This window comes from Nansenia antarctica (genome assembly GCF_963989245.1).
Source record: "Nansenia antarctica genome assembly, chromosome: 3".
Classification (NCBI taxonomy): domain Eukaryota; kingdom Metazoa; phylum Chordata; class Actinopteri; order Argentiniformes; family Microstomatidae; genus Nansenia; species Nansenia antarctica.
The window spans coordinates 47,014,534-47,039,724 of record NC_137688.1 but is presented as its reverse complement, the minus strand read 5'-3'; the positions used below and the strand labels follow the sequence as shown (position 1 = coordinate 47,039,724).

The 25,191-nt window shown below is 43.1% G+C and overlaps 1 protein-coding gene across 1 annotated transcript in view; it reads right to left on the bottom strand.

Annotated features, from left to right (window-relative positions):
- LOC308153269 (tetraspanin-7-like) overlaps positions 1-17,357 on the bottom strand; it is a gene marked incomplete at both ends in the record, with an annotated part of 23,684 nt that extends 6,327 nt beyond the window's left edge. The window contains one exon of the mRNA XM_080526355.1: positions 17,277-17,357. Coding sequence (XP_080382481.1) covers positions 17,277-17,357 — 81 coding nt within the window. The remainder of the gene's footprint in view (positions 1-17,276) is intronic.
- Between the last annotated feature and the right edge of the window lie 7,834 nt (positions 17,358-25,191).

Here is a 25,191-nt window from a genome sequence, read left to right as displayed (position 1 = left end):
ACAGAGACAGAGAAAGAGAGAGAGAGAGACAGATGGAGGGGTGATAGAGAGAAAAGTCGACTGAAAGAGGAGAGATGGAGCGGTGGTGCTGTTGAACACATCTAAGGGAGTCAGCATAAATGAGTCACACATCCACATCCACCCCACCACCCCCGTCGTCCCTCCTCTACCAATGTCTCTGAGCAGCACTACAGACTGTATCCCTGGAAAATATGGTTACCCCCCCCCCCCCCCATCCCAGTTTCCTCTCCACTGTACGTGTCATGTATAATTCAGAGGAGCTGCATGAATCATTCATCAAGCCGTCTGCTGTTGCGAGCGAGGGGGGGGGGGGTTTCCTTTCCTGCATGTTTTATCTGTCGGGGGTCTTGTCCTAGTGAGGAGGGGTGGAGGGAGGTTAGGGGAGGTGGGGGGTCTTGTCCTAGTGAGGAGGGGTGGAGGGAGGTTAGGGGAGGTGGGGGGTGATGCAGGGGACTGACAAAAGAGCTCTGTTTCAAATACTTCAGAGGAGGAGAAGGCCTTGCATTTGGGACAGACAGATGGATAGGATGGTCGTGCATGTTTTACCTACGATAAGAGCCGCCTCGGGGGTCAAATGACCATAGTCTTTACAATGGTAATCTTCTATTTACACACAACGACCGCTAGTTGGCCGTCTTGTAAATTAGCCTGCCTCCTACACAGAAAAACTGCAAAATGGCTTTATACTAGCTTATCCTGATGTGATTTTGAAAATGTAAGGATACTGGGTGGTAGAACGCACATATCTAGGAAAAGTCATGAAAGGAGGGTCCCGAAATGTAATCGAGTGCAAAGATATAACATTGTTTTTACTCACAGGGTCAAATGACCCCACCCATGGCTGTTCTAGTGTTAAAGAGAGGTCTTTGAAAGCCAAGCCCATGACGGACGTTGTTTTTTTCGGAGGGGTTTGTATGGAGCTATTTTAGTGCCAGCAGAAATTGAATTGTATTTGACAGATTGAATTGTATACAATTCAGTTTTCATTATTTTCATTCAGTTTTCAAATTCAGTTTCTCTAAATACAATTCGTTTTTTCTCAAAATACAATTCAGTTCTCTAAATACAATTCAGTTTTACTCAAAATACAATTCAGTTCTCAAAATACAATTCAGTTTTTCTCAAAATACGAGTTCAGTTTTAGAGGCACTCATCCGGGGACTCTGGGCTAGGTAGAATAATAGAGCACCGATTCTAATCCCTCCCATCCGAATTCATAAGAGCAACGCATCCGGGTACTTTGCTCTCCCGTCATGTCCACGCCCCTTCTTGGGTGATAGAAGTGTAGAAGTTTGACTGGCGGTCAATGGAAATGTCTGGTCTTTGCTACTTTAATCCGATAAAATAAGAAAACCGTAGTGCTTTTTAGATATTAGGAGCCCAAATCCGATGGCCAGTTAGGCAAACTATTATATAGTGTCGTTGCCGATCAATGATCGGCATCGTTATATAGAGAAAATTGATGAAATAGGGGTTGATTCATCAGAGCAGTCATAATATGACATATTATGTCATCTCCCTGTCATCAGGGATGTGTAGTTCTTCATTTGATTTGCCGTGTAAATCCCCAGATGAGAGTGTTACATTCGTTTTCTTAAGATAGGATAATAAATAAATCTGTTCAATGGGCATTTGCCAAAGTAGCCTACTGTTAATCAGTATTTATCCTGTATGGTGTATATGAAGATGTTATGACGTTTTATCATGAAAATAATGAACAGCAAGCTAGATCCAAAACTAGGGCCGGTGGAGGAGGGCAAGTGTCACATTGGACAGACTACCAAACAGAAAAATAAAGTATCTTAACTCAGGGCTCTCAAGTCGTTCACACGCTCACACGCCGCGTGTGTCTGTTGTGCCTCCTAATCTGACACGCCCCCGTGAGCCTCGTTCTGGCGCCCCTTCCCGGCCGGATTGAGTGGGCCGGATCTCTGGCTCTGTTTGCAGCAGGTGTGGGCTATTACCTTTCAGCCCAGCTGTCCCAATCACCACCTGGACAGCCGCCTACTTAACCCTGCTACAGACGGAGATCCAACGCTTGAACATAACTATCTGTATGGCTCGACCCCTGGACCCCCTCTGACTACTCTCTTCTGGATTTCCCTCCCTGGCTCGACCCCTGGACTCCCCTCTGGACTACTCTCTCCTGGATCACTCTCCCTGGCCCGACCCCTGGACATTCCCCTTGACTACCCCCTCTGGATCTCGGACTTTGCTCACTAGGGTAGTATCGCAGCACATAATACAACACCCCTGACCTCATACACGCACACACACATAGTATAATTACACACCCCATAACTATCGCCTGCATCACACCTTATGTTTGTTTTTCCACTAGTTAGTGTAGGGCCTATTTCTTTGTGTATATCATCCTTAATAAATCATTGTATATTCTCCTGGCCTCTGTCTCTGTTTCTCTGGGGTTCCACCACATTTGGCTTTTCCAGTTTTAAGGTGTGCATAACAGTGTCCGCCCAATGCGTGAGACTTGAGATCCCTGATCTTAACGACAGCAAAAGTGATGGATGTCAGAAATACATTACCTGGAGATTCAATAAGGTACTTTTATATGACAGGATATGGGTTAGGGTTATATGACACCTGTAGCGAGATCATTTATTGAATAGAACAATCAAACTTGGCGACGTACAAAAATAATCCATAAGCGATCAAAACCAGAAAAATAACAAACAATGCGTAGCCTATAGAATATGCGTATAATGCGGTCAACAAAAATACATCGCTCCCCTCTCTCTCCACTACCGCCATGCAAGATGCGCAGGTGCTTAAATTACCTTGCAATATCACCACCCATAACCATATGACTTCTCAATACGGTGATCAAGGCAATAAACAAACAATCAAAGTAAACTCACAATAAACCCATTAGCCTGTTATACTAAATACCCCCCTACAACACCTCAGGCAGACTGAAAGGACACACATTGCCTATTTCATTACTTTTCTCCATATAACGACATCGGATGGGAGGGATGGGAGTTAGAATCGGTGCTCTTTATTCTACCTAGCCCAGAGTCCCGGGATGAGTGCCTCTAAAACTGAACTCGTATTTTGAGAAAAACTGAATTGTATTTTGAGAACTGAATTGTATTTTGAGTAAAACTGAGACTGAGACTGAGAGAAACTGAATTTGAAAAGTGAATGAAAATAATGAAAACTGAATTGAATACAATTCAATCTGTCGAATACAATTCAGTTTGTGCTCAGATTCAATTCAATCTGTCAAATACAATTCAGATCTGTGAAATGCAATTCAATTTGTGCTCATATTCAATTCAATCTGTCAAATACAATTCAATTTCTGATGGCACTAAAATAGCTCCATAGGTTTGTTCCTAATGTTTACCACATCAGCAAAAACATACAAAACGAGTGCACTGTAACTTTAACTATGGAGAAAAAAAAGACTTGACTACGAGGTGTTGACTTGAAACGCAGCAGCGTATGTGTCTGGCGGAGCGTGTCATGTGACGGGAGGTGCCTGAGTGCATAGATGAGAGGGTTGCGTCGGCTGGGGCCTCACTTATGACCTGACCATCTGCCCTGGCATGTGCGTACCGATGACGCTGATGGAAAAAACACACAAACTCACACCTCTATGCTGTGTCACACATCCAGCTCTGAGTCTGAGCTTCTGCTCCAAGGCAGACATGAGGGAAAAATCTAGAAGGCTGAAGTGTAGGAGAACGGATACACAATCACAGACAAAATACATATCTGCGCACATACTCATACACTCGAACACGAATCTCGCATGCACGCACACACGCACACCACACACCCACACGCACATTTCATCTCATTGTAACCTGCACAACAATTTGCACTAATGTTCTACTGCAGTATGACTGGTCCTGCTGTAGTACAACTACCATCACCTTATTCTACTTAAAAAAATAATTTAAAAAAAGTTTTTACTTTATTCTATTATTGTTGATTTTGTATCCTGCTGCAATGCCAATGTAGAAGAACCTGAGCCTAAGTATCTTACTCTTGTGTGGCCGTACATTGGGTGTAATAAAAGCAATTCTGATTCTGATTCTCACACACACACACACACACACACACACACACACACACATGCAGGCACACACACACAGGCACGCACACACACACACGCACACACAGGCACGCACACATGCACGCACGCACGCACGCACACACACACACACACACACACACACACACACACACACACACACACGCACACAGCCTCGTAGGACAACCCCTTTGAACCCCTACCCCCTCCTCCCCACACCTCTCCTCTTATGTCATAAAAGTATTTCTGGTTTGCTTTGGTGTTGCATCATCAAACGCTGTTCTGTTCTGCTCTGTTTCGGGTTCTGTTCGGTTTGATCACAGATGCTGTAGGAGGCAGAGCCACGCCCCTCCGTATCCCAAGATATCCTCCAGTCTCTTCCAGTAGTACTACGACAGCCGCGGTCCCTGGAGAGAGCCATATCAACAACAACACGGAGCCACATCCAGACAGATTAGACAAAGCACATTAATGAACGCCTGCAGGAAACAAACACCAACATCGTCTCTATCTCTGTCTCTTTTTTTTTTTTTTTTACCACAACACTGTTATCAAGCAGACACGACAAAAGAGCCTTTCTAGGATGCACCGAGACGCGTGGTGCCACTGAACGCAGCTCATCAATGGCAGGAAGTCTGACACCGAAAGACTGAAGGCTGAAATAAAAGAGCGCTTTTGATTTCAAAGGGAGCCGCGCACGTCCCTCCTGTTCCTCCCCCTTAGCATTTCAAATGACTAGACGACATCAAAGGCCTTGCGGTTCTGCCTGTGTGTGTGTGTGTGTGTGGGGGGGGGGGTTCCATTCAGGTACGTGTTCCATTCAAATTCAGATGTAGGGGTTGCGTAACTCTGACAGGTCAGTGTGCTGACAGGCCCGTGAGCTTTGTGTTATGTCGGCTTGTGTGCGTAATATCAGTGTGTGTGTAACATCAGTGTGTGTGTCGCATGCCTGACTGCACACAATCAATAAGTTTGATTTCTGCTGGATGTCAGCTAACTCTAACAGTAGTATGGTACAGTAGCCTTATTGTAATTGCCACGTCAAGGGCCATAAAATCCACTTATTCCACTTAGAGTAGGTGACTGATGTCATTGTCACTGTCGCAGCAAAGCATAGATTATAATGCCACTGTATTGTATTCAAGACAATAAAACCACAATAATATTATTTAATAATATTATTGTAGCAAAGGCGACAAGAGATCCCCTGATACGGTTACAACGGCTACAAAATAAACACATTATTAGAGGCGGTGTATGCATAAAGCAGGCATTATCCCTTCATAAGCACAACATGGTACAGTATAACCCCCCATAAGCAATACATAATTCTACATAGACATGTATGCATATCTAGGTCACCCTGCACACTTCAATTCACCTCTGATCGAACACAAACTCCTACACGAAAGTGGCTGTAAGATCCAACAAAGCAGCCTATATACACTCCCTACTTTCTAAAAGAAGAAACAAAAGCTAAAAAAGAAAAGAAAGAAAAGAATATCAAACACAATTTGTCGTGCAAAAAATTAACATGCATCAAGATAATAGCCTGCGATATGAAAGAGAGTCTCGTGCTCATCAAGGTGGATAATGGCGTCCTGTTACGGCCCTTAGACGGATGTCCCTGTCTCCATCCTTGACTCAGCACACCATAGGAGTTGTTGTCTACAGTACAGTGCTGTTTAAATCCCAAGGACTGTAGTACTGTGTGCTTATGAAGTGGAACAATGAGCCGAAACATAATTTGTCTAGGCCTATACATTTGGGGTTTCTGGACTGATGAGCAGAAACCCAAAAAAAAAGTAACAGGAACTATAAAACCTACAGTAGATCCTTGTTCTCAAAGTGACATTCTCTATTTACAGTCATGTCTGTCTGCTTTTGAGAGACAGGGAGAGTGACAGAGAAACAGAAACAGGGAGAAAGAGAGAAATAGTTTAATTGATTCCAAAATGTTTATCGGACCAAGAATGAACTCTTAAATATCAAAGCAAAGGGTCCGCTTAAAAGGGACCCCCTTTTTGATGATCTCCACCTACAGTATTTTCAACGTTTGTACAAACCACATCATGACCCACGGACATCCTTGCTCTTTATACAAAGCAGTCGCAAATGCATTCTCCTGTGTGCCCAATGCTAGGCAACACACTAGACTAGGCAGAACCCATGGCTTAAATGGATCACCATGGCAACGGTAATCTCAGCAGCACAGCCAACCACCGTCATCATGAGCATTGTGCTCTGGTGTCCCTAACCTGCCATTGTCCCTGTCCTCACCTCCCTGATCAGCTCCTGTATTAGCCATCTCTTGCAGCGTTGTTTGGGCTAGAAGTGGTTCACTGTGGGTTTAGCTGGTGGGCTGGCAGCCATTTTCTCTCTCTCTCTCTCTCTCTCTCTCTCTCTCTCTCTCTCTCTCTCTCTCTCTCTCTCTCTCTCTCTCTCTCTCTCTCTCTCTCTCTCTCTCTCTCTCTCTCTCTCTCTCTCTCTCTCTCTCTCTCTCTCTCTCTCTCTCTCTCCATGTGCCCTTTGGGACTTTGTGACAAATTGCACTAAATGTTCATCTCCACCAGAGGTAGAGAGTTGGACACACACAGCCCAGCTGTTATTGCCCTGGAGCGATGTTTGAAAGGCGGTGTTAGCTGTCAAACACAAACACGCCACCAATTTGTCACGCAGCAGGTGACACACTGCTAGGACACTTTTCCTTCCACCTGCTGAACTTGTGACCCCTAACAAACTGCTGGCACGGCATTTGTCACCCGATAGGCAGGGAGGGTCGCTTTTATTGGTGCACTATTCACAGAGGACGTCCCTATGTAGATCTGGAAATCATCTCGATAGGTATAAGCAACAATGGTAAAATCTACACCTTGCTCGTTGGAATTCTCACCACATTTTTAGTATCTATCCAGCCCTTATAGATCAATAATAGTCTACAGTAGGGCATAAGGGCTATGGGTTGTTTCTGGAAAGGACAATAGGATAGTAAAGCGTTGGTATTCATGTACATTTCAGAAGATGTTGCTCTCTGTGCTGAAACAACTACTAGGCGTGTCAAACATGCGTTTCCACAACTATAAGCTGTGGTTATAGTTGTATACCTAGTGGCCTCTTTACCTCCCCTTTTCTCTTTCTCTCTATCTCTCTCCTCTCCTTCTCCCTGATCTTGGGGAGACCTATTGTGTTATGGCGTTCAGGCGTTCATCCACACAGCCAACAGGGGCCGTGCTAAAATGACGTAGCTGCTGTAAGACAGCGGGGAGAGACACCAGGTCTGGTTGTAAAATGTGTAAATCATATGTAACTCTTTCCCATAGTGAAAGCAAAGATATAAGCATCTGCATCGATTGACAACAAGAGATGTATCTAAAAAAATAAAAAATAAACTGTATAAAGGTCAAAATAGTGAAAACATTTTTGGAAAACAAAGGATTAAGGTCAGGGGATGGAGATTTAAAGCCACGCTTTATAGCCACAACAGATTTGGTTATGGCTTTAAATCCACAGAATTGCATTGCAGTACAGTACACAGTGCTCTTGATGCATCACATGGGAAACTTCAAAAACAGGCAATAATCTGCATCAGGAAAATAATATATTATATATATAATATTCTGGTGATGGGACATAACCTATTATCAAACTTAAAACGTCAGACTCAGGTTGCTATTCATTATTTATAAAATGACAGTCTACATGTTCTGTCACTGTGTAGACAATAATGTCACGTTGTGTGTGTGTGTGTGTGTGTGTGTGTGTGTGTGTGTGTGTGTGTTTGTGTGTGTGTGTGTGTGTGTGTGGGGGGGGGGGTATTCCTTCCTAAATCCTTCAGATTTGTCGAATAGGAGTCAAAAAAAGATGCTCCCGCCCACTGACTTAATAGGTGGAACGTTTCCATCTGAGACCTTCATCGGGCATTTGATTTATTTCTGGAAGAACAGAAACCCTCAAGCCCAAGCCTTTAACCTGGGTGAGGACATATTGTCAGTGCATTCACGTCTTCGCAAGTGAAGACCATATCAATCTTGTCATTCTCAAAGCAAAAACAGTACCGATGTGTGACAAGCCAAGTTTCTAAGAACATTTCCCATCATAAATCGATTGGCTCTGAGAGAATAAAATAACAGGCTGTCGAGGATGCGGTGAGGGAGCGTTCAAATCAGTTACACAAACACAACTGTAACGGCAGCCGACTATTCGATCCATGCCTGCTCGCACTGGGGAAATCATCCTCAGTGACAGATCACACAAAAAAGCCAACACAAAGCATTTAGCACCTCCTCCTTGGTTAGCGGCTAAATATAGGACATTTTTCATTAACACCTAGCTGTTACCTATTAACACGGGTCACAGCCTTGACTCAATGACAGGAATCTTAGCCACTTTTAAATTCCTCAATCGCAGCCTAATTGCTTATATAACAAGCACCAACTGACCTTTTTGGGGTTCTTTGACTTTTGACCTTTTTGCGTCTGATTGGTTGTCATGAGACATCTGGCTGCTTCAGGGGGGCTGCCAGAAGAGAGATCCACATATCATAACAGGAAGCTTCACTTGTGATTCACATATCTTCACGAATAACTCTGGGTTTGAATACCGCAGGATAGACACCTTCTATTACTTCAGCATTACTTCAAGACAGGGTTTAAGAATGAATAGGTAGTCGGACTCGTCACTGCATTCTGTGGAATGGAATGGAATGGAATGTTTCAGTGGAATTCCCATAATTACTAAGGCCCCCTGACCGCTCATATGTGTCCTGCTGCTTCTGAGACCTTAGCCATTTTTCTGCCAGTTCCACTCTACCCTTGGGAGCCCGGCCTGTTCTTCAGGATAATCCACAGCGGCCTACAGAAGGTGTCGACACCACCGGTTCCCTTCTCCTGGCGGGCTAGCACAAACATAACCCACCTGATGTAAATAATCAATTAATCATGGTCTTCAATTTAAACAAAAAATTGCTGCTAAACTTCTATTAGTGGTGTATTTAAGCAGGGATAAAAAGCAAATGCCTGTGTACACAGGACCCGAGTTGCCTCACCTCGTCTAGAGAGAGTTTGAGTGTGATGGGGAGAGTTTTTAAAATTGTATTAATCCACTTAATTTTCAGGTGTGCATACTATCATTTCCACTGATATAGGTCTTGAGATTTTATTGATGGAGAGAGATAGTAGAGTGGTACTTTAATATGTTGTTTATTCAGTGATAAAAACGACAACAAGTTAGCTTCATATCTGTTCACCACGATGACTCAAGGTTAAAAAGGGGTGAAGTGCCCCTTTAAGCCTAGAGTCATCGTGAACTTGAGAAAAAAACCTCAAACACCAATGACTATTATAAAGTTGTAAGAGCTTCGCACTGGCAACACAGATAACATTAATACCCCTCACACTGAGGATAAATGTCAAACCCAACATATCTGTGCACCTAAGGAAATGGGGGCAAGCTAATACCCAAGAGAACAGGTTCAAACCTTTTGCTGATTAAGTCGATGAGTCGGAATGTGACTTGGGCGTTTGGCTGCCATATCAACTTTTCACCACCAGTACTTTACTACTGAATGGGTCTAAGTTTCTCCCAACTACTCCATCTGATCTACAGTCAGATATCTTTCAACCCACTACGGTTAAAGTTAGCGTTACAAGGGGTAGGGGTATCTGATTCTAGATCTGTGGTTACAGACTGTTTTTAAGTCTAATGTATTATTATTATTATTATTATTATTATTATTATTATTATTATTATTATAGAACTCTATAGCTGTAAAGAAGGAGCCAGTCAACTTTAGATTAGTGTTAAGGCCTAAGGTTTGACTTCTGCCCTAAGCGTTGTCACACGTCTGGCATCCTTGCTACTGATTTATCATGGGTATTTACAGAGCTAAAAGTGTACAACCTGACTTACCTTTTTGTTTGATTCTCCTCTAAAAAAAAAAACTGGTGTAAACTATGCAGCAGCCCAGTGAGCAATTTTACGTTGATTAGACGTCTAAACAACGTCTAAATGGCCCGTAGACGTCTAGGCCAAATCGAGGCTAAATATCAGCCATTTTGGATATTTAAAAAACGTCTATGTTTAGACGTTGAAATGCCGTTGAAACATAGACGTTGTTTCCCTTTCTATGTTTCAACGGCATTTCAACGTCTAAACATAGACGTTGTTTCAATTTCCAATTTGGCCTATATTTAGACCTTGAAATGCCGTTGAAATATTATGTTCCTGGAGGTACTGCAATACCAGGTCGATGTGTGGTGTGGACGGAGCAAGCCCCTATTCCATCTCCCTGCTCCAAAAATCAATTTAATATAACGTCCCCGGGTAGGGGACGTATCAGATATTAAACTGATAAGAACAGATACACTTGATCTTAGCCAAAAGGCCGAGAAGCGATACCCGCGATGGTTTCGAGGGAGGGTAGTCATTCTCTGGCACGTCAATGTAGGTCACGGTTTAACCACAACAATAGTTTCTATAGGCATTCCACTATATAATAATAATAGAAAATAGTGTTCTAACAATAATAATGTAGTGCCAATGTACAAAACATCCCAAAAATACTACTTTTCACTGTTCCAACCGGGAAATTCAATACGTCCCATGGTCACAGGGTAACCCGTCTCCAATCGTAGCGAAAGAAAGCATTTGTTAACCAAAATGACATTAACCGCAAACTGGAAATAATAACCAACCGGTTACATGTAGCGATTATTATGTGACGTTTTTTCAATGTTCAGGGTTGCAGAAGGCCTCTGTGAAGCAAATGCTCAAAAAATGCCCCCCAAATCCATGTGAGTTTGGTCACAATGTTGGTTCACCCATCTCAATTTAATAATTAATTTGTATTTAAGAAAGCACATTTTAACGATATTTCCTTTTAACGATCAGTTTCTATGGACCTTTTTGAATGAAAAGAAAAGGACAAAGAAGAATATGCCTGTAAGCAATGCGTTTGTATTTTTAAAATATAACTGGTCTTTCCTCTCATTCTGTGCTACTTGTTCCTGTTTAAAGTTGTTCATGTGCTTTGATCTTTGTTTGAAAAGCCACTGATGACTCTACAATGATAGACTCTCCTCTGCAGTCATCAACACCAGGTACTATGACTATTTTTCTATATAATCTCAATTCAGTTCATGTAGTGTGTTGCCGATTTGTCTTCCAATAAGGACAATAGAATGGGTTTAATAACGGTTTTAATGCATTTGAGATAAGTAGAAAATATGTTTAGACACAGACCACATTTATCTGGGTTAAAGGACAGCGACGTATAGACGCAATTTAAACCACCACTTCCGCATTAATAACTATTCTAGACTACATGGAATCTCAGACTAAATGACGGTCTGGTACATATTTTGACAATCTACAGGCGTTTAGGGTATTAATTTAAACTCAACGTGCTGCTAGACTAAAACAGGTTTAGACACAGACCGCATTTATCTGGGTTAAAGGACAGCGACGTATAGACGCAATTTAAACCACCACTTCCGCATGAATAACTATGCTAGACTACATGGAATCTCAGACTAAATGACGGTCTGGTACATATTTTGACAATCTACAGGCGTTTAGGGTATTAATTTAAACTCAACAAGCTGCTACGTATAGACGCAATTTAAACCACCTCTTCTGCATGAATAACTATGCTAGACTACATGGAATCTCAGACTAAATGACGGTCTGGTACATATTTTGACACTCTACAGGCGTTTAGGGTATTAATTTAAACTCAACGTGCTGCTAGACTAAAACAGGTTTAGACACAGACCGCATTTATCTGGGTTAAAGGACAGCGACGTATAGACGCAATTTAAACCACCACTTCCGCATGAATAACTATGCTAGACTACATGGAATCTCATACTACATGACGTCTGGGACGTATTCTGACAGTTTAGAGGGGTTTAATAACGGTTTTCATGCATTTAAGATAAGTAGAAAATATAGCCGTAATATAGCTGGTTTATATTGGTTTATATTGTAGACGCGAGGTTGAAAAGACGTCTATTGCTCACTGGGAGTGCAAACACTGCAAATCTCTGTCTTCGACAACAAGACCGACGAAGACCAACCACGCGAGTAGCAGTACGTAACTGCGGCTCCTCTCAACGAAAAGGGGTTAGTGACCTGCACATGGCTGTTGACCGAAGCCCTCTTTCAATACGCAACCGATGTGCAACTGAACATCGTGAAGCCACAAAGTAGCAAGAGACCAGGCAACTCACATCAGACAGATTTAAGCGCATTACACATTCGCTCACAAAGGGCTTATCCGGACACATGGTTTTAGCTGGGGCCACAGCAACAAGCGTTGAGCTTGGAGTCTAGAGCTTGCTGTCTCTTTGGGCTTCTGGAATGGCATTCAGACAGAGGTACTGTAAGCTAATGTCACTCCAACCAGCAGCCCGGCAGACTGTGGAGATGATCGCTTGGGCGCAACGGGATTTTGTAAGGTACTGACTGCACATACTGATCTGGTTTGTCGAGAGATATTTTTGCTGTGATGACTAATTGTCTCGCCACAAGACAGTGTTAGTGCACTGAGCTAAAGCCAAGGCATGATCTCTAGGAGAATCTGCAGGACTCTGTATATATATACTCATCAGCAAGAGCTTACTCAACCACCTCCATAACACTAACATTAACAAGGTCAGTTCAGTCCCTGTTGAAATCTGACCCCAGGAACACAGGCAATCTGACACTAAATTAAGCCTTTTACAACATGACCCTGCCATGCAAGACAGCAGAGTAATGCATCAGTGGTTGAGAGAGTTTATCAGATGAGTAAATAGAGTCTTGTGCAACACAGCTTTTACTAAATAAAAGCTTATTTGCTTTTCCAAAACATACAGTATGATTTCTCTACACACAGGTGACTGTAAATGTGCCCATTTCATCTCTGTTTCCACCCATGGTGAGGCTCTAAAATGTCTGTTTGTAAACAGATAATGGGTGGGTATTGGTAAATGTAACTGCCATTGACTTGTGAATTATGTTTTAACTGGCACCAAAACCAATAATGTCAAGCTTTCACTATACCTCAATGTGGCAGTAAGTATCTAAAATTGCATTGTTGTCAACGTCAGGTGCTTAGATCTTACAAATGTGTCAGATTCACTCACAGTAATCACGCAAAGAACCTTTTTGGTGCTGTTCCAGGCAGCTACCATAAACACTGTTCGCCGGCCGCTGTTGCTGAGTTTTCTCTTGGCACTCAAGTGGGGACAAAGAGTTGGGCCACAGCTGAGTGAGTGACAGCAGACCTGGCCTCAAACAACCTTTATGTCTCTACGCCCCCAGCTTAGAAAACAAGAGACGCAGTAGCACTCTCATCCTCTTTCTGTTCATCCTCATCTGTCTGCCTCAGGAAAGAAATAACCTGTAAGACATTTAGTGGAGAAGGAGATCCAGGCCTTAAGGCCCTACTTCTGGTCAACGTCAATAGGGCCCACTGGTCAACTAAATAGTGAGTAAGTTTGTAAGTGAAGGAGCAGGTCTGTTACTAGAAAAATATAGATAGCCAACAGTACAGTGGGTGTTTGGGTGGGTGGAGGTGTCTAACTGAGTGGGTAGAATTTGGTTTGGAATCAGCATTGTGGCTTGTTTAGAGGTGGTTGTTGTTGCTATTCTATGATCAGGTGGCATGTCTCGTTCCCAGACACTTCCGCCCAGATCGCGAAAGGTATAGTAGACCAAAACGTCAAACTTCACCTTCATTAAAGCCAATATAAAGAACATCGAAAACAGACGTTGCATAGCCATTGTCTTTACTTTGCACTAATCATCTCTCACAGCACTTCCCCTCGATGCTTGCACACCACACATTTCTGATTCGGGGCTATGCCTCACAGCCATGTGATTCACTGAAATCAAATAATAACAAATACTGTGTGTCAATTCACTCCGTCTATGACCAGGTTTGAGTCGTTCCAAGCTTATATGCGCTGTGCCCAATAGCCTGGGGATGAGGTTAGGTGGCATGCTACATCACTATCTCCTATCTCAACATGACCCCTCTTCCATTACAGAAGCAAAGTAACACAAAGGAGAATCCTTTGTCATTATTCGTCATTAAGAGAATGGGGGAGAGAATGCAGAATAAGCAAACTACTGAGAGAGTTACATTCAGTTACACTGCAAAAAAGGGATATGAAGCCCCACCACTTCTACAACATACAATAGTATGTGTTGTTATTGCTACAGTCATGTTTTTTTTAAGTCAACATATTTAAACATACTGACATTTGATCTTCATTTTAACAATATTGAAAGATGGAGGTAATATAACTAAACAAATGAAACAGACATTTACAAACTATTTGTAAAATGTAATTAATAGAATCAATTTTCTTGTAATGAAAAAGTTAGGACACCGCCACATTTATGACTACTTAAAATGCCGGTAATCAGGTACAAATGACCTACAGGTAGCTCTTGCCACAGTTGATGTCAAAGTGCATGCATCTACCATCAGTTAATTTTCATGGGATGTGTGCAAGGAGGAAACCCTTGCTGTAAAAAAAAAAGAAAAAAAACATGGTCAAGACTAAAGTTTGCTAGAGAACACCTAAACAAACACCAGGACTTCTGGAACAATGTGCTTTGATAGACAGATGAATCCAAAGTTGAATTATTTAGCACAGTAGCAGAATACATGTTTGGTGCAAATCAAAGACAGCATGAGAGCACGAGAACCTCATACCAACTGTGAAGCATGGGGGTGGAAATATCACGGTTTGGGGCTGCTTTGCAGCTCACCATAATAGAATCTACTATGAATACTTTATTGTATCAGAGGGTGCTTGAGGAAAATGTGATCATCTGTCCTCAAATTTAAGCTGAAGCGGATGTGGACCATGCAACATGACAAAGACACAACACATTCTAGTAAATCCACCAAAGAATGGCTCAAAAGAAAGAAATTGAGAGTGGAATGGAGTTAAAGCCCAGATCTTTTTGAGATACTGTGAGTTGTGCATGCAAGACACCCCTCAAACATCACACAGCTGAAAGAACTCTGCATGGAGAAGTGAGATGGAGAAGTTACACTTTCATTGTTTTTGGTTCAATTACATCAGCTTTACCTATAGATACTGTTTGAAAGAAGATCAAATATTGATATGTCCATAATTTCTTTAAAAATAACTAAATCATGTCATGTTCTTTTTCACATGACTGTATATTGTGATTGTTAAGATTGTTGCATCCCGATCCCAAAAATATCAAAGAAGTCTACCTCCAATTATCTAAGTAATTCATCTCCAAGCAGAGCCTGTTTATTCACACTGTAAATGCAATGGTAATGCCAAGTAGACGACGTAGGGCTAAATGTTCATTTAGCAGTGAATACTGCTTATTCTAATGCCACGCCGTCTGCTGCCAGTGTGACGATCAGTCATAGCGCCAATCTAAGTCCTCTGTTAGAACATCAATGACCTGCCACAAGTTGAAAGAAAAGGCCAATATGAAAGCTCAAAGTCTCAAACAGAATATCTCCACTAGCATTTGGCTGCAAAGAAACCACCAAATGCCTCATCCTGAGCCCCACTGATTCTGTGAGGGAAAGCTAAAAACAAAGTCACATCCAATGACCAGGCCAGACGCTGGATATTAAAGTTTACGCAAAGAGAGGAATCTGAACATTGCGATCTATTCTCCAAAGCGTTTAATTCTGTTGAAATGCAATGACATGAAAGCCACTGTATGATCAAAGATATGAACTTCACAGTGTTAAGCATAAAGCTGAGCATGGTCATGCAAGGAAAGGGGTGAGAGACAAGGAATGTGGGTCACATTTGGGTCAGAGGAACATAGGGGCTAAGATTAGGATTGGAATGAGAGAGACATGAACGCTGATGGGAGGTGCCTTGGCATCTGGCTGCAATGCAAACAATTCTGATTGGCTATGACGGGAGCCCAAGACTGGGTGTATCCCGTTCATATAAAATCCAGGGATGCCCTGCCACACCTTTTAGCCCCACCCATAACTCTACCTCTATGGGACAGAGCTACACCTACCACTCTCCTAATTGTGTTTTGGGTTGGTCAGTCGAAAGTATTGAATTTGGACCTGTTATGTATAGCATATTGGAAGTGAGGCAACCCCAGTCTTGAGAGCCACAGGGACGCAGACTGTAGCCTCAGCCTGGTCTGGGACGACTGCCTGCACCACCCTGTGCCTCTGCTGGACCAGACATGCCCACTCCCTTTAGCCATCACAAACATAGAGCAGTATTTATATCTATGGTACTGTGGCCATGGCCACATAATTATAGTATATAACAAGACATTAATTGCATTGTGTCATACATATGGCACAGTTCTAAAGCCACTGACTAACCCTAAATTAACCCTTAATTTTGAAGCGGTAGGCTATTTGGAGAAAATATGTATTTGCCTTTAGAAAAGGAAGCGCAGTTGCAGATTTTCTATTATATTTATTTGGTGTATTATTTACAATTAAGTATTAAGTATAATTCACAGTTAATGCAGCCTTCAATACAATTTGGAATCCCTGTTTGTAACCCCTAAAGAGGTTGATCTGTGGGGGGGGGGGGGGGGGGGGGGAATCGTTGTTCAACAGCAATAAAAAAGAAATCCCCAATGTTACTTAGCTATATCAGTAATCTTTCAGATCAATAGTTTTTAGATACGCGCAATTGGGGCGGTGCCGCTCGAGAGTTTGCGGGTTCCCTGTAATCCGATTCCGCACAGTGTCTCCAGTCTCCACTATGAACAACATGCACGATTTAATGCAAGGATCCTGGTTACGTGTTGTAGGCTCTATAACTCAATGGTTTACTAGGCGCAGGTCAGTGGCAGCTTGTTAGAAATTCCCCAAATCGAGTCTATGAAAAATGGCTTCGTCCACATCAACGAGACTAATGCATTATTTTCGTGTTAACACAAGTAACATCAATGTAGGCTTATTGTAGTAGGATAGGCTTTCGCCTCAAAAAAAGTATCATTAACTACTAAATAAAAAACTAACTATAATTCAGATAACGGTCCAAATACACGCCCACCAATAGCAATAGACGCGCACTTGTTCCAGGGCCAGCAGCCCTTGTACACAACGTGCGTATTTTCAATGTAGCCTAAATGTGCCATCCTACATTATACAAAGTACATTATCATCTACAGAACGCATTTAGGGTAACAACACTATCAATTCGCAATGGCTGCTCACCCAAAACACGAAGGAATAGACGACGAGGAGCGTTTTGAGGCAGGTGATCACTGGTTTGGTCTCCATTCTCCTTGATGCCATACTACAGTAAAAAATAGGCGCAGATTTTCTTCAGCGGGGCTGCGTTGCTGTGATTCTCCACTGGGTTTCCACTGCTGATCCACCGCAGTCTCTCTCGCCCCACTGGCCAATGAATGAATGTGCTGCTTTCTGTCCTACAGAGCTGCCCACCCTCTCGAATATGCCCTCTGTCGGTTTTCACAGGTTACTGAGACCATCCAAATTGTTTAACAGGTGTAGTAGGCCTATGAGTACGCCTATAAAATAAAAAATAAACTGTAATAGGCCTATTGAGAATAGAATATCGCTCAAATTCATCTTCTTATACTATGGAGAAATCTCTCTAGATACATTTAGATATTGTATGGCTGGCCATAAACATGCATTTGGTATGAACTATAGGCTACTGTAGCTGTAGAGTAATGTCATATTTTACTGTATGCTCTACTATAAAGAGATGGTTAATGCTAAAACAAGGAACAGCACACAGAATTTGCCAATTGTGAAGTTAATAATGGTATGGTGATAACGATAACAACATTTAAAAAAAAAATCAGATAAAGTTGTATAGGCCTACAAAAAAGCATAATAGGGTCAGGCTACCATTATTTATCATTGTACATATGGGCTTTATCAGAAAACGATTAAAATCTTTAACATCGGCTCTCTCTTTTGCTCAACAGAAAAGCCAGGAGGAGTAATTGAGGACTTGCCATTTGAGAGTGACTAAAACTCATGTGATACTTTGGGAAGGTGTGAAAACAGTTCACAGTCAAGCAACAGAATTCACAGGCTGGTGTTTCATGTGAGATGCTTGAGATTTGCGACCTATTGTGAAGGGGAAAGCTAGAAAAAGACAATGAAATGCAAGTCTGGTGTACATGGATATGGCTCACTTTACTCAACTTACAGTAATGTATCTGATGTATTATTTATACATATACATTCATTACTTGTGTTGATCTAATACCTGTGACAGTCCCCGCATATTATAGCCACTACGTATAGTATGTAGCACATACTGAATGTATCAAATAAGCACTATTTTGTCTAATGTTTGTTTTCAATATCTGCACAAACCAGCTCAAACATGTGTTATTGCAGATGCTCCAACTCAACTGAAGTCATACATCACAGATCAGTTCAGAGATCTCAAACCCAGTGTGCGATACAATTCTTTCGACTGAAGTTTTGCGGTTGCATATTTGTATCTTGTGTCCCTTCTGCTGCCTGTTTCCCATAAGAGCTGGTTGCTTGTCCTACTGTTTACATGTTCATTCATGACAGTCTGAGGGTTAAGGTCACAGCCAGACAACCTGTGATATAGAGTAGCAACTTCAGGGAACTTCTGCTGGTGGCAGTATCAGTTTGCACAGTGACATAATGACACCATGACAGTGTTGCTTGAATCACTAGGTTCATTATAGAAGAGGAAAGCTGGACATAGCACAGACACACGCATGCACGCACGCACACACACACACACACACACAAACACACAAACACACACACACACACACACACAAATAACAAAAAAGTAATTGCACTGTGTGTGTGTGTGTGTGTGCGTGCATATGTGTGTGCATGTGTGTGTGTGTGTGTGTGTGTGTGTGTGTGTGCGTGCGTGCGTGTGTGTGAGTGTGTGTGTGTGTGTGTGTGTGTGTATGTATACTGTATGTAACAGAGGTGATTTGAAACTCAAGTGTCGCCCTTGGACTTTAAGGACGTCCTCTTGTCCTTATTGTAGACACTTGAGTCTTCCACGTCGGAGACCCAGGTTGGAACCCTGTCTGTCACATATAACATAATAATAATAATAATAATAATAATAATAATAATAATAATAATAATAATAATAATAATAATAATACATTTAATTTAAAAGCGCCTTTCTCAAACTCAAGGACACTGTACAGAAAACAAAGAGAAGCAGAACAAAAAAAAGAACATATGTGTGTAGGTCGGTGAGAATCTGGGTGGAGGAGGGAGGAGGGAGGAGGGGGTGGGGGATCCAACTGTTCCAATTAAGCAATGTCCAGGCAGAAGAAGAACAGCCCTATGTCATATCAAAATGAAAATAAGAGAGAACGGAGGGGAATCCACTCATATTTTAGGTTCTTAGTGTAAAGAGTTTAAGTGTAAAGGCGTGGTAGATACGGCAACAATTGTTCTCCTTTCCCCCACTAACTTTGAATGGAGGAATAGCAAGGTGAATATTTTTGGAATTCCACAGTTTTTCCACTTTTTACAATAGAGGATAGTGTATAGTTTGAGGAGCATCAATTTGATCATTTCCATTAGAAGTTTGAAAACACCTATCTAACTAGTAATCCTAAAGTGCATGAATGGAAGCATAATAATAGACCTGCCTATACATTCTCAACCCTAAATACTCCAAGCCTAGAGTATGTCATCTTAGCTGTATTGCGGATATATTATTATGAAAAACAGACCTCTAACTCTATCCAAACTCTATCCAAACTCTCAATTGGCGATGACATCCTAAAGTTTGCCATTGACTTCTGATTCTAAGACTAAGCAAATCTTACAAAGGATCATTACAGGTTACAGATGCCCTATGAGGTTACATAGAGGCTCTATGTAATTACATACAATCCCTATTGAAGTTACATGGTACTTTAGATATATCTATTTCTCTCTCTCTCTATCTCCCTCTCTCTCTCTCTCCCTCTCTCCCTCTCTCTCTCTCTATCTCTCTCTCTCTCTCTCTCTCTCTCTCGCTCTCGCTCTCTCTGCTGACTAATGGTTTACATGTCTATATTGTAAATAAATAATGTAAAAGTAAAAACAAAACCCTTCCTTCAGTGAAGGGTTTCATGGTGTAATGGTCAGCAGTCTGGGCTCTGAGGAACCTGTGGTCATAACGTGGTCATTACTACTACTAATTAATTTAAACGCTAAATGCAATAGTATTGATGTTTCTGTAAAGCAATTTATTTTCTATTTATTTTCAGTGAAAGTCACCTTTTCACTTGGATGGATGAAATCAATGGATGAAATTGATTCTTTCTGGTGATTTCATAACTTCATTCAGAGAACAGTTTCATTGTGTAATGGTCAGCACTCTGGACTACAAAGTGTGATCCAGTGATCAGAGTTGAAATCTTTGTGGAACCTGAGGTGATACCATGTTTAGTTGAACTTGTGTGTCTTTCAGTAGTTTAAACACAAGAGGGCGTACTAGCATTGAAACATGAGCCAGATTTGCCCTGGCCGAGAGGTATTATGGGTTTTGAATAATAGAAGGTTGGTTACAATTTATTAGGAATACATTTCTATGTATCCCTAAATCTCATAATTGAGAATCCGAACGTTGGCGCTGTCTGGCGAACGATTGATTGATTGATTGAAAACTTTATTAGAAGATTTGCAGAAGTAGGTACATGAGAGTACATATTACATACAAGGTCAACTAAAAGGATAAAAACCCAAGAAAGCCACTGGCTTATTTCAATTGGGGTCCTTGATTTTCAATTCATCGTTACATGTAAGACAGACAGGAAAATAAAAAAAACTAGTACTATCTACAAGATAATACAGACAAATAACTATTACTATCTACAAGATAAAAATACATCCATCATGGGAAGAACAATACTAGATATACAATACAACAAAACATCAGGTATGTACAGCGGGTAGGACAGGTGGGGACATACACCACAGGTGGGGGCGGGGGACAAAACACAAAGTATGTACAGTGGGTAGTTCGGGTCTTTTAATCTGATTTTTGATTTAGAGGGTCCAGTTACGGATTGCAGCCTCCTGTAAATGTTTTTTGAGAGTGGTTTTGAAGGTGGGCAGTGTTTTGCACTCCTTTAAGATTATAGGAAGGGCGTTCCACATTTTTACTGCATAGTTTGCAAACGAGTTTAACCCCTTGTTTGTGGTGCAACGCGGTTGAACGTGGTTCGTGGAGCTTCCTCTGGTGTTGTATGTGTGGACGTTGTTCACTTTTTGGAAGTATGTTGACAGGTACTTGGGTGTCTTTGTGGTGTAGCGTATCTTGAAGACCAGGCCCAGTGCAAGCTGCTGCACTCTGTCAACTACTCGTAGCCAATCAAGGCTCAAAAAATGAGCAGCGGTTAGATGTGTCCTAGGGTTGAGGCCTAGCAGAAGCCTAACCAGTTTATTTTGGGCTGTCTGGAGTCTTGTTTTATGGGCCTTTGTGGTTCTATAGTACCATGATGTTACGGCATAGTCGAAGTGGCATTGAATGAGAGCTCCTGATAGGGTCCTCAGTGTGTTTTTACTGACAAGTGAGGATATCCTGTACAAGAATCTAGTTCTATGGTTCACTTTTTTGATTACTTTTGCTGCCATTTTATCTCCGGAAAGATTTGCCTCTAAGATGGAGCCCAGGTATGTAATATCCTCTTTTCTTGTGATATTAATGTTACCCACTGTTGTGTCCTGCCCTTTAAGACGGAATCACGTGTTAGACTAACTAGGAAGTTGAAGTGTATGCTGGGTAGTTGGCGGCCATACTCATTCATGCTGAGAAGTTATGTTGAGTAGTTTTGCTGCTATACTCATGCTGAAAAGAATAAACCTGCGTTTGATGGACCACGTTCTCTATCGACTATTATTACTTACAAGTCCAGTCCGGACATCACAATTGGCGACGAGTAATCGGAGTTTACTAGTTTTTTACAATGGCTGTAAACGTGCCGTTTCCCTGTTTTTTCCTGCCTGCGCCTGGCGAGCCCACCATTCCATTCAAGACATGGCGGCAAATTTTTGAGAACTATTTGCTGGTCATCAATGCTAGCGGTAATGCTTGGCCTGCTGCACGGCGTAGAGCCGTCTTACTACACTGCCTGGGCACCGAGGGACAGCGTCTCTTCTACTCGCTCCCGAACACAGGTGCAGACTACGATACTGCAATGACTGCGTTGGAGGAGTACTTTGTGCCCAAGACAAACACTGTTGCTGAGCGCCATGCTTTCCGTAAGAGAGTACAGATGCAGAATGAAACGGTCCTTCAGTATGTGATTGCACTACGTGAACTTGCAGCTACGTGCGACTATGGCGATCGTGCGGATGAGGCGATCCGTGATCAGCTAGTGGAACATCTACACAACCCGCGGATCCGTGAAAGACTTTTGATGGACAATAAACTTACACTGGAAAGGGCCATGACAACTGCTACACAGATTGAGGCTGCTACGGAGCAAGCTAAGGCCTTCTGTGAGCCGCGGGCTGCATCTGTGCAGGCGGTGCAGCACACTCCACAACGAAAAGGGGGACAGTGGGGTAAGCGTGCAAAGCCTAGGGAGGCTTCACAGCGGAAAACATGTTACCGCTGTGGATCAGATGGACATTTAGCTAATGCAACTAACTGCCCAGCTGCATCAGTTACATGCAGACAATGCAACAGAGTGGGTCACTTTGCCAAGGTGTGTCGCAGTACACAGACACACACCAAGGAGGTACGTGAGGTTGATCTCCCTGAATTTACAGTGTTATATACTGAACATTCTGCACGTAATAGTGATAAGATCACATGCACTGTGGAGATTATTTCAGAACACTCACAGTCCAGTAAAGTGGAATTGCTGGTTGACACTGGTTCATCTGTCTCTATACTGCCACAGAGCATCTACGCACAGTACTTTAAAAACATTCCACTTACTGAACCGACTGCCAGGCTGGTGTCTTACTCTAAAACCAGCATTCCAGTGCTGGGGTGCATGTCTGCTGATGTTTCTCTCCATGGCCGCACTGCTCCAGGTACCTTCTTCATTGTGGAGAGGGGGACCTCACTGATGGGGAGGGACCTAATGACTGTGTTAAGTGTGCATATTGCAAACAACAAAGTGGTGCCTCCTAATGACTCTGCATCTCTGCCTACTCCTGTGCTCCAGTGCACTACTGCATCTGCTCCCGCTGCTGTAGGGTGTGCAGAAAACTTTGTGCACCGCGTGAAGGTCGATTCCTCTGTCACACCGGTACGCCAAAAGCTGCGCCGGCTACCGCTGTCTGTCAGAGACGCAGTTTCTGATGAACTGAAGCGCTTACTCGCTGCTGGAGTGATCGAACCTGTCGACGCCTCTGCTTGGGTGTCCCCCATTGTCGTCATACAAAAGAAGACTGGAAAAATAAGGATGTGTGTCGACCTGCGTGAGCCCAATAAGGCGGTCATTATTGACGCCTTTCCACTGCCTCATATGGATGAGCTCCTTTCCAGCCTGAAAGGCTCCACCATCTTCTCATCCATTGACCTGGCTAACGCCTACTACCAGGTGCCTCTTGCTGAGGAGTCACGCGACCTAACGGCATTCATCACCCATGATGGACTGTATCGGTTCTGCCGTGTGCCATATGGACTGGCATCAGCGCCAGCTGCCTTTCAGAAGATGATGAGCATCATTCTCGCTGACCTGCCGGGTGTGGAGTACTACATTGATGATGTCATCATACATGGCAGTGACAGGCACACACATGACGAGGCTCTTAAAGTTACCCTGCAACGTCTGAAATCTGCTGGCTTGCAGCTTAATAACGACAAATGCCGTTTCCGTGAGCCCAGTCTACCATTCCTGGGTCACACTGTCTCTGCTGATGGTCTGCTTCCAGACACTGTACGCATACAGGCCATCGCTGAGGCTCCAGCACCCACTGACGCTACTACACTGCGTTCCTTCCTCGGCTTGCTCTCCTGGTACTCTAAGTTCCTGCCCAACCATGCCACTGTGGTGGAACCTATGCGAGCATGCCTGAGACAGACGGACAGTGCATTTCAGTGGACTGACGAAGCACAAGCCAGTTATGAAAGGGTCAAGCAACTGCTGGTAAAGAGCCAAGCCCTAGCATTGTTTGATCCTGCACTGCACACTATCATATCTACAGATGCATCTGACTACGGGTTGGGTGCTGTGATGTCACAAGTGGGCCCTGACAACGTTGAGAGAACTGTTGCGTTTGCATCTCGAACTCTCTCTGCTGCTGAGCGCAAATATGCTGTTGTGGAAAAGGAAGCCCTGGCCTGCGTCTGGGCTGTGGAGCGGTGGCGCACTTACTTGTGGGGACGCCGTTTCACTCTGAAGACGGACCACCAAGCGCTCACGACACTGATGACTACAAAGGGTGTCGGTCGCGCTGGTCTACGTGTTGCAAGATGGTCTGCCCGTCTCATGTCCTACAACTACGATGTCACCTACCGTCCAGGCTCTGACAACGCACCTGCCGACTGCATGTCTCGCTTACCTCTGCCTGCTGCATCTGCTCCGGCTGACGACGACACGGAGTACGTTGCTCTTCTCACCTCTACTAGTGAGTCTCTCTCTGCTGCTGACCTGGACTCTGCCTGTGCCTCATGTCCCGAGCTCACAATGCTCCGCGTCATCATCTCAAGTGGTTGGCCTCCTTCCTCTAAAGGTCTCGACCCTGTCTTGCTACCATACTACCCACTCCGCCATGAACTGTCTGTGAAGGACAGCTTCATATTTCGAGGCTCCAGAGTGCTTGTCCCTGACGCTCTCCGCCCTGCACTGATCTCCATTGCTCACGAGTCCCACCAAGGAGTGGTGGGGACCAAACAGAGACTTCGTGAACTGTACTGGTGGCCTAAAATGGATGATCAGGTGCTCAGTGCTATCCGTGCCTGCCACTTGTGCCAGTCAAATGACAAGACAGCAAAGCCACGTCCAGGTCCACTGCAACCTGTACCACTTCCTGATGGGCCATGGCAAAAGGTTGCCATGGATATAGTCGGCCCATTCGAAACAGCTGCTCCAGACTGCAGATACGCTGTTACAATGACTGACTACTTTAGTAAATGGCCTGAGGTAGCCTTCACCCGAGACATCACTACTAACACTGTGCTTGCCTT